Source organism: Xenopus laevis, chromosome 7L, assembly GCF_017654675.1.
Source record: "Xenopus laevis strain J_2021 chromosome 7L, Xenopus_laevis_v10.1, whole genome shotgun sequence".
Lineage (NCBI taxonomy): Eukaryota > Metazoa > Chordata > Amphibia > Anura > Pipidae > Xenopus > Xenopus laevis.
Window position 1 is genome coordinate 138372920 of NC_054383.1, and position 17141 is coordinate 138390060.

At 46.1% G+C, this 17141-nt stretch overlaps 1 protein-coding gene across 11 annotated transcripts in view; it reads right to left on the bottom strand.

Moving 5' to 3' along the window:
* Positions 1-17141, bottom strand: part of hspg2.L (heparan sulfate proteoglycan 2 L homeolog) — a 112525-nt gene that overhangs the window by 30805 nt on the left and 64579 nt on the right. For 7 of the 11 annotated variants that reach the window (XM_041569902.1, XM_041569903.1, XM_041569898.1 and 4 more), the window contains 18 exons: positions 16118-16399; positions 15809-15901; positions 15343-15426; positions 15062-15154; positions 14757-14837; positions 14277-14507; positions 13891-14004; positions 12877-13004; positions 12399-12485; positions 11994-12052; positions 11698-11865; positions 11473-11583; positions 10552-10652; positions 10239-10419; positions 3097-3156; positions 1312-1434; positions 565-717; positions 192-334 (listed from right to left, as the gene is read on the bottom strand). In XM_041569902.1, the coding sequence (XP_041425836.1) occupies positions 192-334; positions 565-717; positions 1312-1434; positions 3097-3156; positions 10239-10419; positions 10552-10652; positions 11473-11583; positions 11698-11865; positions 11994-12052; positions 12399-12485; positions 12877-13004; positions 13891-14004; positions 14277-14507; positions 14757-14837; positions 15062-15154; positions 15343-15426; positions 15809-15901; positions 16118-16399 (2292 nt within the window). The remainder of the gene's footprint in view (positions 1-191; positions 335-564; positions 718-1311; positions 1435-3096; positions 3157-10238; positions 10420-10551; positions 10653-11472; positions 11584-11697; positions 11866-11993; positions 12053-12398; positions 12486-12876; positions 13005-13890; positions 14005-14276; positions 14508-14756; positions 14838-15061; positions 15155-15342; positions 15427-15808; positions 15902-16117; positions 16400-17141) is intronic. The other 4 variants (XM_041569901.1, XM_041569904.1, XM_041569905.1 and 1 more) reach the window with 4 other exon arrangements.

The following is a 17141-nucleotide window of genomic DNA, read 5'->3' on the forward strand; positions in this document are numbered from 1 at the left end:
GTGTCTATATTAGTGGATAGTGGGACATGCGAGGAGTTGTCCAACCTTGAGTCTCTCCTAGAGTTTTCCATCGAGTGCTCTCTTGTCTTCTTGGTAAGAGCTGGGTCACCACCCCATGACTGGAATTGGTTTCTTTCTTATTGAGACCACCCAACACCACCCTGCCCGGCTAATTCACTCCCAGCCTTTACCTGTGAGGGCAGGTCTCCTCCTTCCTTCTTCCAGGAGATGGTGGCTGTGGGGGTTCCTCCGGCTCTGCAGTACAGCCGTACGGTATCTCCTTCCCTCACTTCTGTCCTTTCTGGGCTCACCTGCACTTCCGGCAAACTGCCACCTGCACAGTCAACAGAACCATCTGTCAGCTACAAAACAGAATTAGCAGAAGTAATCGAAGCAACAGAATGATTGGTTGTGATAGGTCAGTGCTTGGTTACAAGTTTGGATCTGGTGGAACGAGTGTAGGGTTGCATCAAAGGTCTCTCCCACCGATCTACTCACTATGCACTCGAAGGTTGACCCTGATCTACTCACTATGCACTCGAAGGTTGACCCTGATCTACTCACTATGCACTCGAAGGTTGACCCTGGCAAAGTGCTGCCCCACGCTGTTTTGCACCCGGCACGTATATTGCCCCTCGTCTGAAGGCTCCACAGATTGGAAACGCAAGATCCCTCCTTGGACGATGGCTCTAGAAGAAAGTCCTCCATTGGGTCCTCCTGCCAATGAGAGAAGCTCTAAGAATAACAAGATTCTGCTTGTCGGGGGGATATTTACGGTGGGGTATGTTGGCCCACTATGAAATCAAAACTTGTGACTCCAATGCATAATTCATGACCCCCCATATCTGCTGTATCCATTTAAGGAGTTGTTTTATCATATTGGGTCCACTTGGGATGAACCTGGGCCCATTAGCATTAGCCTAATTAGGAACCTCTCTCAGGGAGTACTTAACTAAGAATATGGGTCTGACTCACTGTACTACTTGCTCCTGGGCTGCTCTCTTTCCTATGGTCAGACCAGCATGCTGGAGCTACAGTAGGTCCAACAAGAAAGGGCTGACTAGAATTCCTGATTTCAGTTATATTTATGGGGCAAGGAAGTCAAATGGTCCAAAGTTTCATCCAAAGCAAGTGTATCTTTTAAAGGGAAGGAAAATGCACAGCTGGGCTGAGGAGCTGACACTCACCTACAGTGGAAACCTCCATGGAAGCGGTGAAATTAAAAGAATGCAGAATTTCAATCAAAGCCAATTTTATTGCAATATCTGCGCATGAATTAAAACATTAACGATTTACTGTTTGACTCGTTACCTGTCCATTCTACGGTGGGTGTTGGGTTCCCAGTCGCCGTGCAGTGGAATTCTGCCGATTGACCCCTTTGGACCGTCAGCTGCCTGGGTTCAGCCGCGGCATTGGGGGAGGTGGTGGTTCCAGCTGAGGAAAGGCAGAGAAGGGGTTAATAATGTACATATAAAGGGCACCAGACGAACATGGAGACCCAGTGGGGCAACTCTATGTTCTGCAGAAGTCTGGGCCCAACAATAGGATGATAAATACATGTAAATAAACAAACCCTAAAAATAGAAATGCAACAGACTGGGGGTGCAATAGTACCCCGGTTTTAACTTCTCCCATGCATTGGGGGCACCAATTATGTGCTGGTCTCTGCCAACAAGTAAAATGAGAAAAAAATCCCTGCAATGCACGACCACCTCTAAATATGTCCTAGCCATTCCCAAATATCCCAAAACTCCTCCCACAATCGCTGCAAATCCCACCCACTCTTGACAGGTCCCACCCCTTTCATTGCCCTGAATAGTATTTAAATAATAGTATATAGCATGCTATATATATAGATATTGCCAGGACATGTGACCAACCAGTGCCACTTCCTGCTCTGCCAAACTACATCTCCCAGCACCCCCTGCTAACAGTGAGAACCACAATGTACTTGGATATAACAGGACTCTTCTCTACACAACGAGCTTCAATCAGCTCTAACGATTCCAATGGGTTTGCATGAACTGCCCCACTCATTTCTGGGGTACAGGGTGAGCAGGTTCAACAAAACAGATGTTGATCCCCAAGCCATGAGCCAATGACAGCAATGCAAGAATTCCTGCGTAACAGCACCAGCCGCTAGTTAGTATATTGCACCGGCAATGCGAGGGCAGAACTGGGGCGCATGGTATTTAACTGGTATATTAGTACCTACAGCTGCAACAAGCAAAGGGCCCTACAGAGAATCAGAGCTCTGTACCTGGGTAAGTACTGGGGGAGATTCACTTACCCAGGGGGAGGTTCCTGTCTGACCATGGGAAAGAGAACAGCCCAGGAGCAGGAAGTACAGAGAATCAGAGCTCTGTACCTGGGTAAGTACTGGGGGAGATTGGATTCACTTACCCAGGGGGAGGTTCCTGTCTGACCATGGGAAAGAGAACAGCCCAGGAGCAGGAAGTACAGAGAATCAGAGCTCTGTACCTGGGTAAGTACTGGGGGAGATTGGATTCACTTACCCAGGGGAGGTTCCTGTCTGACCATGGGAAAGAGAACAGCCCAGGAGCAGGAAGTACAGAGAATCAGAGCTCTGTACCTGGGTAAGTACTGGGGGAGATTGGATTCACTTACCCAGGGGGAGGTTCCTGTCTGACCATGGGAAAGAGAACAGCCCAGGAGCAGGAAGTACAGAGAATCAGAGCTCTGTACCTGGGTAAGTACTGGGGGAGATTGGATTCACTTACCCAGGGGGAGGTTCATATTATGGAATAATGCTGTGGACCATGGTTTGTGACATCTAAATATCACTAGAATGTTGGTACGTGGGCACTGCACAGAGGTTAGTTATATTTGAGCACAGTATGAATATCAGTCAGTGGGCACTCAGAATGTTGGAGGGGTTAGTATTTGATCTGCCCACAGTATAATGTTGAATGAGTGGGCTCAGTGGAGGAATGTAATATGGAAATGGGCAGGTCCTACCCCATCATGCTAGAGGCAGCCTGTTGGGAATTGGGGAATAATAATGGAAGATGCAGTTTGATTTGACATGCAGCAACCACGATGCTTAATGGGCATCACCACTGCATGCCAACTTACAGGGCCGGTGTCCTTCAAACGTTTCATATGGTCCATAAAACATCTGGGTCTGGGAAGACTCTGTGGACAAATCAGAAGCGCCTTTATTTCAATATTTTGTATAGAGCTCAGCCTCCCTGGGGAGAGGGCACCCTGCCAGCTGGAAATGCCCCCAACGCCCTTGTGTGATGGACCAGTAGGTGATACATGTGAGGCCCCAATTACTAATTCCAATATTTGGGAGGGAGGCGCAGTGCAATGGCCGGACTAAAGCATAAGGAACCCAGGGGGTCCCAGACCACGGACTCATTTGCAGCTGAGGCTCATCGAGTGTCACATGACCGCGAGAAAGCGGATCGGCCCGTTGGTACCAGGAAAGTAGAAAGTGGCTGTATCTTACTGATCTGTCATTCTGAACCCCCAAAATCTCCCCACCAAAAAGAAATAAGCTCAGTCCCAGGACTATGAAAAGAAATGAGATTTTATTCAAGTTCAGACCATAGAGATGAGGCGGCATCTTATCTACACACCGATAAATACATCACTAGATCATATTATATATATATTAAAATATTAGGGAACGGGAGTGGCCCCTAAATGTCTCCCCTGATTCCTACAGACTGATGAACCAGATTTCTGCCACTCCTCACACCCCCATGTAATATAAGTAAAATAACGGTTATACAGGCGCACGATTGGCTGCCTGAACCCGTCATTCATTATATTCATCCGTATCCCAAGGAATAAATGGGGTCACACGTCACTAGGGTTTTGGCACAGCCACATGGGCGAGTGTTGTTCCCAATAATAGGAGAAATGTCCATCTGGCTGCTATGAACAAACCATTGGAAGTGTGACAAATATTGGGGTACAGTGAGTGCCAGAGTCAGTGCCAGTCTGCTTGTGGCATTCCTCCACGGGGCCCCACTTGGCTCATTTCACAGTTTGAGGTACATGAATGAGGTAGAGAAGCTCATTGCAATGGATGGAGTTTGATACATTTCCTTCTGTTCCACAAAAAAAAACCCTTTCCCTCTAATGCCCCAGGGACGGCCAAGGAAAGGGACTGGGGATCCCTCAGGTCCCCTATAACTGCCCATTACTCTCTAGCGTCTGCCTTCAGTAGGGATTCGAGTCTCCACTCAAGCAGAAAGTTCAGACAGAGAAAAGGAGGTTACACACGGCACGGCCATTACCCACTATTTTTGGGCAGAAATGAACTACATTCAGTTGTGGGAAAAGTGTGTTGCACCTTTGTTGGATCTAAAAAAAAGGACCATATTATGGCGTCCCTTCAGCTTTTGTTTAACATTCCAAATGAACAGCCGGACAACACTGACTGGGGGCATCTTGTTCCACCATTGCCATCTACTGTCTCCACTTTGTCCTACATTCTCAGTCTATCCTCCATCTTGTCCTACTGTCTCCATCTTGTCCTACTGTCTCCATCTTATCCTACTGTCTCCATCTTGTCCTACTGTCTCCATCTTGTCCTACTGTCTACATCTTGTCCTACTGTCTCCATCTTATCCTACTGTCTACATCTTGTCGTACTACCTCCATCTTGTCCTACTGTCTCCATCTTGTCCTACTGTCTCCATCTTGTCCTACTGTCTCCATCTTGTCCTACTGTCTCCATCTTGTCCTACTGTCTCCATCTTATCCTACTGTCTACATCTTGTCGTACTACCTCCATCTTGTCCTACTGTCTCCATCTTATCCTACTGTCTACACTACATCTTGTCGTACTACCTCCATCTTGTCCTACTGTCTCCATCTTGTCCTACTGTCTCCATCTTGTCCTACTGTCTCCATCTGGTCCTACTGTCTCCATCTGGTCCTACTGTCTCCATCTGGTCCTACTGTCTCCATCTTGCCCTACTGTCTCCATCTTGTCCTACTGTCTCCATCTGGTCCTACTGTCTCCATCTGGTCCTACTGTCTCCATCTTGTCCTACTGTCTCCATCTTGTCCTACTGTCTCCATCTTGTCCTACTGTCTCCATCTTGTCCTACTGTCTCCATCTTATCCTACTGTCTACACTACATCTTGTCGTACTACCTCCATCTTGTCCTACTGTCTCCATCTTGTCCTACTGTCTCCATCTTGTCCTACTGTCTCCATCTGGTCCTACTGTCTCCATCTTCGCCTACTGTCTCCATGCCACTACTGTCCTCCATCTTGTCCTACTGTCTCCCTCTTGCTGTCTACCCATCTGGTCCATACTGTCTCCATCTTGTCTACTGTCTCCATCCTTGTCTCCATCACTTGTACTCCATCTATAGTCCTACTGTCCTACTGTCCCACTACTGTCCTCCATCCTTGTACGTCTGTCTCCACCTCTGATGTCCTACTGTACTCCATCTTGTACTGTCTCCATCTGCCTTGTCCTATCTGGTCCTACTGTCTCCATCTTGTCCTTACTGTCTCCAACTACTAGTCTCCACTTCTCCATCTTGTCCTACTGTTCTCCATCTTGTCTACTCTCCATCTGTGTCTCCATCTTGTCCTACTGTCTCCATCTTGTCCTACTGTCCTTACCTGTCTCCATCTATCCCTTTCCTACTTGTAACTACCTCCATCTTGTCCTACTGTCTCCATCTTGTCCTACTGTCTCCATCTTGTCCTACTGTCTCCATCTGGTCCTACTGTCTCCATCTGGTCCTACTGTCTCCATCTGGTCCTACTGTCTCCATCTTGCCCTACTGTCTCCATCTTGTCCTACTGTCTCCATCTTGTCTTACTGTCTCCATCTGGTCCTACTGTCTCCATCTTGTGCTACTGTCTCCATCTTGTCCTACTGTCTCCATCTTGTCCTACTGTCTCCATCTTGTCCTACTGTCTCCATCTGGTCCTACTGTCTCCATCTGGTCCTACAGTCTCCATCTGGTCCTACTGTCTCCATCTTGCCCTACTGTCTCCATCTTGTCCTACTGTCTCCATCTTGTCTTACTGTCTCCATCTGGTCCTACTGTCTCCATCTTGTCCTACTGTCTCCATCTTGTCCTACTGTCTCCATCTTGTCCTACTGTCTCCATCTTGTCCTACCTTCTGTCCCACACTCTTCCTACTGGCAAGTGCTGCTCTTCAAGGCACCAAATTAGCTTTGTCCCAGGGCAGTTTTCCTTATTTCCAGCTCCCTCAAGACAACAGTAGAAATTACATTTAGTGAAACAAATGTGACATGAGGAGGTTCTCCCCGAAGGCCCAACAGAATCAGTTCCACATAATGTTTAGGTGCCAGTGAAATGGCCAGTAAAAGTGTCAGTGTGGATCACAGTTGGCCACCTGGGGACTCAAGAAGCATTTGGGGGTCTTCATACATATCTCTGTGTCAGTTTCCAGTCGTGTTCCATGGATATACGGTGTCAAAGATAATTGTTCATTCCAGAAGCTTTTCTGGGTAATTAAGTGGAATTAACTCTTTCTGTTTCCTGAAGGACAATTGTGCCAAATGCCGAGTTGTCTTCCAGTCAGCCAATTGCTTTTCTTGTCCAATCAGCTTGTTCATAGGTTTGGGTGAAATCCCATCCATCCAAGTTCTCCCACTGAATCACCAACCACCCAGGAAAGGAGGAACAAGGAATCTCTTACGTTCTCAGGAATATTCCCAATCAGCTCTTATGTGCACAATTTAACTTGCATTCATTGATTTTTGTTTTAGCTTTCATGATATAAGCAGTTTAACACTGCACAGTGCCCCCTGCTGTTCTGGCCTGGAAACAGTCAGAGGGAATGACAAAAGCTTAAAGGAATAGTTCAGTGTAAAAATAAAAACTGGGGAAATAGACAGTCACTCCAGCCTTTATACATTACATTTTTGCCTAACTAACTATATTAGATACATTTATTTATTTTGCCCAGTTTTTATTTTTACACTGAACCGTTACTGATGTAAGGAGGGTCTCCTGATGCTTTGCTGTTCACTTCTTTTACTTCTGTCATATTGAGCAATAGAACTGAGCACAGTCAGGAGACGCTTACTGCTTAAAGGAACAGTAACACCAAAAATTGAAAGTGTTTTAAAGGAATGACAATATAATGTTTGCCCTGCAATGTGAAAACTGGCGTGTTTGCTTCAGAAACACTACTATAGTTGATATAAACACCCTGCTTTGTAGCCATGGTATATAAACTATAGTAGTACTTATCTGTTATCTACTGTGTATCCTGTGCTTGAATGGCTGCCCCCATGGCTACACAGCAGCTTGTTTATATAAACTATAGTAGTACTTATCTGTTATCTACTGTGTATCCTGTGCTTGAATGGCTGCCCCCCCCATGGCTACACAGCAGCTTGTTTATATAAACTATAGTAGTACTTATCTGTTATCTACTGTGTATCCTGTTGCTTGAATGGCTGCCCCCATGGCTACACAGCAGCTTGTTTATATAAACTATAGTAGTACTTATCTGTTATCTACTGTGTATCCTGTGCTTGAATGGCTGCCCCCATGGCTACACAGCAGTTTGTTTATATAAACTATAGTAGTAATTATCTGTTATCTACTGTGTATCCTGTGCTTGAATGGCTGCCCCCAGGGCTACACAGCAGCCTGTTTATATAAACTATTGTAGTACTTATCTGTTATCTACTGTGTATCCTGTGCTTGAATGGCTTCCCCCATGGCTACACAGCCAGCTTGTTTATATAAACTATAGTAGTACTTATCTGTTATCTACTGTGTATCCTGTGCTTGAATGGCTTCCCCATGGCTACACAGCAGCTTGTTTATATAAACTATAGTAGTACTTATCTGTTATCTACTGTGTATCCTGTGCTTGAATGGCTGCCCCCATGGCTACACAGCAGCTTGTTTATATAAACTATAGTAGTACTTATCTGTTATCCTACTGCTGTATCCTGTGCTTGAATGGCTGCCCCCATGGCTATAACAGCAGCTTGTTTATATTAAACTATAGTAGTACTTATCTGTTATCTACTGTGTATCCTGTGCTTGAATGGCTGCCCCATGGCTACACAGCAGCTTGTTTATATAAACTATAGTAGTACTTATCTGTTATCTACTGTGTATCCTGTGCTTGAATGGCTGCCCCCATGGCTACACCGCAGCTTGTTTATATAAAGTATAGTAGAGTTTTCCAAACAAAAACACCAGTTGTACCAGTACAGCACAACAATACATTATATTTTCATTCATTTAAAACATTTTCATTTTTTGGTGTTACTGTTCCTTTAAGTATCAGAAGCTTTTGTCATTCTGTCCAGTCCTCACCACACAGTGTTAAACTGCTAATTTCCTGAAAACCCCAAATCAATGAATGTATTTCAGAAGTGTTGAGAAGAGCAATTACTCATTCAGTTCGATTATGTCTCTCCTTTAAATGATCTGGTTCCTGGGAACGTATGAAAGTGAGAAAAGAGAAAAAAAAAAAGAATCTCGACTCCCAGTCAGACAAAGACTCCCTGCACCTACACCATAAGGAGGTTACAGTCACAAAGTGACCAATGAAAAGTGGGAGGGGCTGAAAGACGAGGGCTACAAAGGGGAAACGCTCGGTGTCCTGGGAATAGAGGGTTAACGACACACTCAGAAGGCGGATAATGGACTCTCTGAAGAAATTTGGGGGATCGCATGGCGCATCACATCAGGACGCGGCATCTACAGGGTTATTTGGCGCATTACGCAGAAACTACTCCCAACTAGAGTATGTCTGTACAAGCGCAAGCACCCCGATACCCCTAAACTTCTGTCCTTCCCATTGTATCTGTTTCCTGGAATTATTAACCATCGGTATCATTATTTCCCTTTCTTTTCCACTACTGTCCACTAGGTGTCACTGAGGCTCCATTGTTCTCATGGGGTTTGGCCACACCCTTCCTTCCAATAATCCCTATTCATAATCAATACCACAATTTCCCTGTCCTACGAGTATTATCAACAGTTGTACCTTAAGGGTCAGGGAACACGGGCAGATTCGGGGAGATTAGTAGCCCAGCGACAAATCTCCTTTTCTTCGGGGGGAGTGATCTCCCCGAACTGCCTCCCTGCCTTCCCGCCGGCGAAAATGTAAGTCGATTTCCGAACGGAAAACGAATCTCTACGAGTGCCGTCCCGCCGGCGATTTACACTTTAGCAGGGAAGGCAGTTCGGGGAGATTAGTCGCCACGAAGAAGAGGACTAATCTCCCTGAATCTGCCCTAATTTGTACCCCATCCCGTAGTTACTTGCTATGAGCCATATCAGTGCTGTGAAGCCAATGTAACAATATTATAAGACCCCCTTTCTGTGTGCCTGTGACATCACCGGGGGGGCAGATAAGGGAGGTGCCGTTATGTTCTGACACAATAAGGAAGAGACCCCCAACCACCAATGACTGTGACCAATGAATGGAGCCTGAAATGATGATGTCACAGGTTGACTTGTTTCCTAGTGAACCTGCTGGCCCAGCACTGACGTGGCTCCAGGTGGGCACCCATGGGTCTGACTAGTAGGGTCTCTGACTGATAGGATGGGCCATACAGGACAACAGGAATGATGGACATTTTCCATTAGGCTGAAGGTCCTCAGTCCCCAGTATGAGATACCAATGACTGGCCATACAGTGCTGGGATGGTCGGGCAGTATGGCTGAAGTATGGACAGTTATGGCTTATTTGACCAATTACTTGGCCAAGTCTATTACACATTGAACATGAACAGAGCAATTGAATATTCACTGCTGAAGGGGCAGTTGCACAGTGACCAGTAGAACCAGCACATAACCTGTAAGATTTCGGCACAAGACAAATCTGCCCATTTGGAGTAACCAGATAAGCAAATGGGGGGGCTGAGCTGAAGCAGCAAACGGCAGGGATTGGCTAGCGATGGAATCATTTACCCCCTCCCCCAATCATTTTCCATAATTTGCAAGCGCCCAGGCAGCACAAGCGGCCAATCATGTTTGACGTTCTTGATTACCCATCGTGGGTCTTCAGATTGAGTGTGCAAAGAGGCATTGGGTGACCCAACATGCAGAGCACACAAGCCACGTCAAGCCTCTGTGGCCTGGGTGGTGGGCAGAAGGAAATTGGTTTGGCATGCAGGAGATGGCACCAAGAGTCAGGGGGAGGGTAGAGGGTGAGCGAGGGAGCCGTTAGCAACATGCAGGACAGGTGGGAGCAGAGGATGGAGAGGATTTAATGGTGAAACTTTCACCGACCTTGAACATACAGCGTGGCGTTGCCCTCATCCATGTCATACATGTTAGAGCCCGTGCAAACATAAATGCCCGCATCTTCCGGCTGCACTCGGCGGATGGTCAGGATGCCATTAAAGTCCATGGCACGATCTGGGAGCTTTCTGTTGTGCTGCCGAGTCCAAACCAGAGTGTAGGCAGGAGACTGGGAGGCAGAAAGACAAGGGCTGGGGTTAGAATCCAATAAATCATGATCACTAGGTATAACCAGCAGTGCACTGACCTACCCACCCTGGGCACAAGAACTATCTCCGTGTCCCCTTCCCCAGGGTCTCACCTTGCTCTTTGCTGTACATATGAAGGTGACATCTGAGCCTGGGCGCACAGTCTGTACCCGCTGCTCCTCCACAGTCACCGTGATGGGTTTACTGGGGGCAGCTGTGGAAGGGACATCAAAAGTCAGTTTAGAAAATTTGACTCAAGACTTACTGCCAATTGGTTTACATTTTGTCAGAGAGGTCAGAACTTGTTTTTGTTTGCACCTCCCTAAAGCTTCACTCAGCACTTTGTCTTCATGAAGACTGGACAAGTATGTTGGGCAATGACTTTCCACCCAACCAAAGTTAGGAGCCAGAGCGATCCCACCTTAACATTGGACATGGGCTATTGACAATGACTTTCCACCCAACCAAAGGAAAGAGCCACAGTGATCCCACCTTAACAGACATTGGACATGGGCTATTGACAATGACTTTCCACCCAACCAAAGGAAGAAGCTTAAGCCATTCATTTACTTCCATGGACATTGGACCCGTGCTACTGACAATATGAGCTATTGATAATGATTTTTGACTCAAATAAACAAAGGAGCCTCAGTCATCCATTTACCTCCATGAACATTGGACAGATGCTGTTGTACATGGACTTTTAACAATGACTTTCCACCCAACCAAAGGAAGGAGCCTCAGTGATCCCTATACCTCCATAAACAACAATTTCCACCCAACCAAAGGAAGAAGCTTAAGTCATCCCATTACCTCCATGGACATTGGACCTGGGGTACTGACAATATGAGCTATTGATGAAGGAACTAAAGTAATTCCTTTATCTCCATGGATATTAAACATCAGATATTGACCATGAGTTTCAACCCAACGTAAGAAGAAGCATGACATTAGGAAGGATCTGCAATCTTTAATCCAAGCTCAGGGGACCACATGTTCTCTTTTGCCCCATGGTAGATTCCTACTCAACTCACCAGAAACTACGATCTCTGCTTTGCTGGTGTTCACAGACTCAGGACTTCTGCAGGTACAGATGTAGACTCCAGAATCAGTTGGTTGCACCCTGGAGAAATGCAGATTCTCCCCTGCAGAATAGTGTCACAGTTACAAGTGGACTCAACATGTGGGTACAGAGTGTGGCACACACTAAGTGAGTAATACACAGGATTAGGAGTGGAAGTTACAAGACGGTGTAATACCTTCCCCGAGAGGCTTGGCACTGGCAGGTATAGGTCGTCCATCTTCCCGCGACCAATAGAAATAGAAAGGAGCATTCCCGGTCACATGGCATCGGAGAGTAATGTCTCCACCAGGAGTAACTGTGGCTTTCTGGGGGTGGATCCTCACTACAAGCTTAGATCTGCTGTCTGGATTTGGGAGAACACTGGGTTATGCTCCATTAGCAAGTGAGGTTCTCTAATTAACCCATCCATCCCTCCAGCCCCACCTGGCCTATAACGCCCAGTACCTTCCAAAGCATATAAGGACAACTTACCCTCAGGAACACATTTCTGCCCCTGGATGTTGGGGTTTCCAGTATAACCGGAGGCACATCTGTCAGAAACACGAGAAGACGACAAATCTGTCAGCTGAATTTGCGGATGCCCAGGCCATACCCATAAAAAAGTCTCATGACTTCATACCCCATGCTATTGTGGGTGACTTTATTTAGGCATCAATGACTGAGATTAACCATCAGTCTTCACTCAGTACTTACCCAGGAACAAAGTCTATTTAGCTGTGCTTTCCTCCCTAGGACAATAAATTAACTTATCCTGACTGGCCATAGGAAGGAGAGCAGCCCAGGTGAGGAAGTAGAGAGATGACACCAGAACAAGAGACACAACAAATCTCAGGAATAACACAGAGAATATGAACTTGTGCTGCTGTTGTCACTTACCGCTCACAGTACTGGCCTGTGTACCCGGGCTGGCACGCTGTGCATCTGTACCCACTAGTGCCCAAAATTTCACAGGTCCTGGAAAATCTGAAACAGATGAAATAAATATAGATTAGGCCCTGAGTGGTATACAGGGCAGAGGGTATAACCCACATGGTATGATCTGCACTTTCAGCTGAGATTAAGCCCTATTTCCTGCCTGACCATGGGAAAGAGAGCAGTCCAGCAAGTTCAGAGAATTAGAGCTCTCTAACTAGGGCTTTTGCTTCCACAATAGCAGCAAAGAAAGGGTTTTGCAAAGGGCTGCTACTATCAATCAATTGTATATGCACAAGAAACAGCTCCATTGTGGTATCATTAAATGAAAAGGCTCCATTGTGGCATCATTAAATGAAAAAGCTCCATTGTGGCATCATTAAATATGATTTCAGCCAATAAGTAAGTATTTGCTATCAATTCTAGTGCGACATTTACGTACTGGTTCTCTGGGTTAGTCAGTGGGCAGGCGCAAGGTTGGCAGTCTTCTGGGGTACCGGCTGAGGCATCACCATAGAAACCAGGAGCACACTGGTCACATGACTCTCCCACAGTGTTGTGCAGACAGTTCTGAGGAACAGGAAAAGTTGGTCAGTACAGAACCAGAGATGAACCATTAATGGAACAAAAATAGCAAAAAAAGAAATTAAATTGACACAATTGCTGTTTCTAATCCAGTTTCTGCATGTACATTATATATATATAAAGCATATGCAACAGTTTAATTTTATATGTTACTGGCCCTTTAAAGAAGCAGTGCAGGGACTGTCACAAGCAACTACAGGGGCATTAAATCTATAAAATCAAAATAAACTGTACTATAAGAATGTGTAATATTCATTGTCTGTGTATCTGATCCTGGGAGCTGCCATAATATTTCTAGTTTGTAGCTGCAATGCCCTGTGCTAACCAGTAGATGGAACCCTTGAAGAAGAAATAAACCTTTAAAAACCTGTTTATCTCCAAAGTTACTCTAAATAGTGTCAAATATAACACACATTTCTCCTTGCATTGTCTACGTTTCTAAATCACAAGCTGAAGTGCAGCTCATTTCGGCTACTTCCTGGTCTAGCTTGAAGCTCCGCCTCTTTTCTTTTTTAGACCAGGAAGTAACTGAAATGAGCTGCAGTTTTCAGCTTGTGATTTAGAAAACACATGACACTGAATGCAGGGAGAAAGGTTTGTTATACTGAGGGCTGTTTAGAGACTTTTTATGGATTTTAAAAAAAGCCTTAGTTATCCTTTAACTATAACTATAAAATCGAGCTATAAGAGTCAGCCAGTTACAGAATGTCCCGCCCCCTTGAGGAGGGTGGAGCTTAGATTGACCCAGGAGCAGGAAAAGAGGAGGAAGTGAGGGGTAGAATGTAGGTATTTAGGTAAGTACCATCTTTGTATGATTTACATGACAGACTTGTATTATATATATAATTAATACATTACGAGAACGACTTACTGAGCAAGCGCCAGTCTCAGGGTGGCAGGAGTCCGAGTGTCCGTTGCAGTAACACGGCTCACAGTGTCCGAGGTACAGACCCCCTCCCGTGCGGGTGTAGCCGGGGGCACAGTCCTGTGGGGAAGAACAAAAGAACTGAGGATGTCGGCTGGGCAAGTAGAGACACCCTCCCCAGGCCCCACTTTCTTTTGCCCCAACAAGGCAAAACTCTATACAGTACAAAAGATAAGAGAGGCCACTGCACCCCACAGAATGTAGTTCAACAAGAGCAATAAAATTAGATAGGATTAAGAACATTCCAGGTATTTAGAGAGTAGAGTTCCGGCTTCCCAGTAGACTTGGACATTAAATGCCCACCCACCCCAGTGCCAATGCCTTTAACTCACCTGACATGAGAGCCCTTGGTACCCGGGAGGGCAGCGACATTCCTCCACCTCCAGGGCTTGGGGAAGGTTGGTATAAGAAGGCCCGGCGGTCTCCATGCTCACCCCTGTGATACTGGAGGACAACATATCCGTGGAATAGGAGGCCCTGATCAATATCTCATCCAGATCGGCCAAAGCCATCATCAGATGTTCCCGGGTGGCTGGTTGCCCATCTGGGCGCTTCCAGAAACGCTAATGACAAGGACAGCAAAACATGATGTCACTATTACTGATCTAGAAGGTTGGCATGATGTCACTATTACTGATCTAGAAGGTTAGCATGATGTCACCATTACTGATCTAGAAGGTTGGTATGATGTCACTGTTACTGATCTAGAAGGTTGGCATGATGTCACTGTTACTGATCTAGAAGGTTGGCATGATGGCCCTATCACCAAACCCTGGGATACAAACAGGAGCACCCGGAAGGGACTCTCTCACCTCTCGGAACACAATCTCAAAGGTTTTGCTCTCGCGGGGTCGGATCTCGGGCTGATAAGCCACCAGAGTGATGTCATTGCCCTGAAAGTATAGAAATAAGAAGATTCTGTTATTCCTGCACCTTTAACCAAATTAACTGCCCTTCTGCACCGACAACCTTGGCACCCAAATAGCCTTTCATTCCCTGATGAGAGGCACAAGGGATTTCTGGGTGCAGGGGATTATGGGGGATTACCCAATAAGTGATTGTATCTTATCCCTCCCTACTGGATCCACTCTGTGATGGGACCGAGTCCTCTCCTTACCGTGATCTGCACATCAGCGTCTGGCAGAGCGGATCCCCTGACCCCGGCGTTGTAGGTGAGTGTGTATCGGAGTTTCCCACCGTATGACGCAACCTGAACAAACGAAACACCGGCATTAATAAATATGAATTCATGTGCATGTAAATAAGATTATTCCACCATTATAATGACCCAAAACACCACACCCAGGGGGCACTGCCCCACGACATACTGTATATAACATGGCACACAGGAGGACGATGAAGAGAATGTGCCCATCAGAATACAAACACCCCCGTTACCTTGTCCCCCAGGAAAGCCTTGGGCAGCTGCCAGTAGAAGACCCCTTCTGGGAGCAGAGAGAAGCCCTTGTAGACAAGAGAAAACTGACGTAGGAATGGGGAGAGAAAGGAGACGAAACGTTAATTGAACGCCACGAGGGTCACAAATGGTCGGAAACACACGGTTGTGCCTTCTAATTCCCAGAAATTGCAACAGCAAAACCTCCAAACAACATGCAACGAGGGGCACACACACCCCCCAACACTGGGGCATTATCTCAGGTTTATTTTATTCCAATAGAGACGACAAATGGGAAAACCTGCCCCAGAAAAAACGAGGGTTCCCAAGGAGGCCATCTCCATATTGCATCCAGCACAGGGGTGGCATGGAGAGAGTGGCACACCCATCCAGGGCACCCAGTCTGTTGGCATAGAGTTTAGTGGTGGGTGGTTTCCATGCAGGGGGCACAGCACACAACACTGGTACCTTCTCCGACCCTCTCAGCCTCGTTGTTTGAGGGAAAAGGAAGTTGGTGGAATCTTGTGCCTGAGAGCGAAGCGGAGAATCTCCACTCGGAGCCTTTAGATATTGAAAGATGAGGTTAGGCCATTGCCACCCATAACCCAAAGGCTACTGACCCTCTACAATGGGACACGATCCCAGAGGAATGATATCAAACCCATATACAATGGCCTCCATACTCCCCTCATGTCACTCGTAGGACTGGTCCAACCACAACCCAACCCAGACACTGTCACTTATACTACCACTCGTGCAGATCTACATTGAGCCTACCTCATGGCTGGCATGCTGCTTCCTGGCGTGCCCAGGTGGGCCGGCCTCAGGGAAAGAGCGAGTGTTGGCACCAGACTGGCTTATGGGACGTTCTCTAATCTGGTGAGGAAGCTCTGACCAAGCACCAGGGGGACCAACATAGGAGGCAGGAGGAGGAATTGGGGTTCCCTGGGATTCATTGTGGGTAGTACTGGGGGGAGAAGCCTTAGGAAGAGACGCAGAGGAGAAGCCAGAAAGAAGATTCCAAATTTCACTATCAACTTGTTTCTGTTTTTCATCCATCTGCCAATCAACATGTAGGAATGGGGGTCCGGCAGGAACAACAGGAAGAGGGGGCAAGGTATAATGGGAAGAGGAAAAGAAAAAGGTGGGAAAGGAAATAAGAATTAGAATATAATCAGGAAAAAGGAAAAAGAGAAATCAGGATGAATTTAAAAAATGTGTTTATAAAAAGAAAAAAAAGAGGAGGAAGTAGGAAGCATCGGACATGAAGAGGAAGCTCAGAACAAAAATGGAAAGGTGTAAGATGGGAGGAGTTGGGAAGAAATTGGGTCAGAGAATACGAGAATATGAGAAACAAGTAAAAAAAGCAGAAAAAAACAAAGAAAGGGAATGGGATAAAATAGTCAAAAATGAAGAAGGAAGTAGAAAAAAAATGTGAGGAAGAGCAAATTAAAAGAGAACAGGAAGGGTAAGGGAAGGAAGATTAAGAAGAGAAAACTGGAAAGAATCAAATAAAATAGGGATTGAAGGACAGACATAAACACCAGGAAAAGAAGGAAAGAGAAAGAGGAAACAGGAGAGACACAGGAAGTACTGGGGAAATAGGAAGAGAGGGGAGAAAAGAGGAAGCAGTGGAAGACAAGAGTAAGAGCAGATTCAGGGAGTAGAGAGAATCGGGAAGTTACAGACACAAACAGGAAGGAAATGTAGAGGAACAGGAAAGAGGAAAAGGCAATTACTACAGGAAACGCACAGTCGGAGGAAACAGATAGTGGAAGAAGCAGGAGAAGGAAGAGGAACG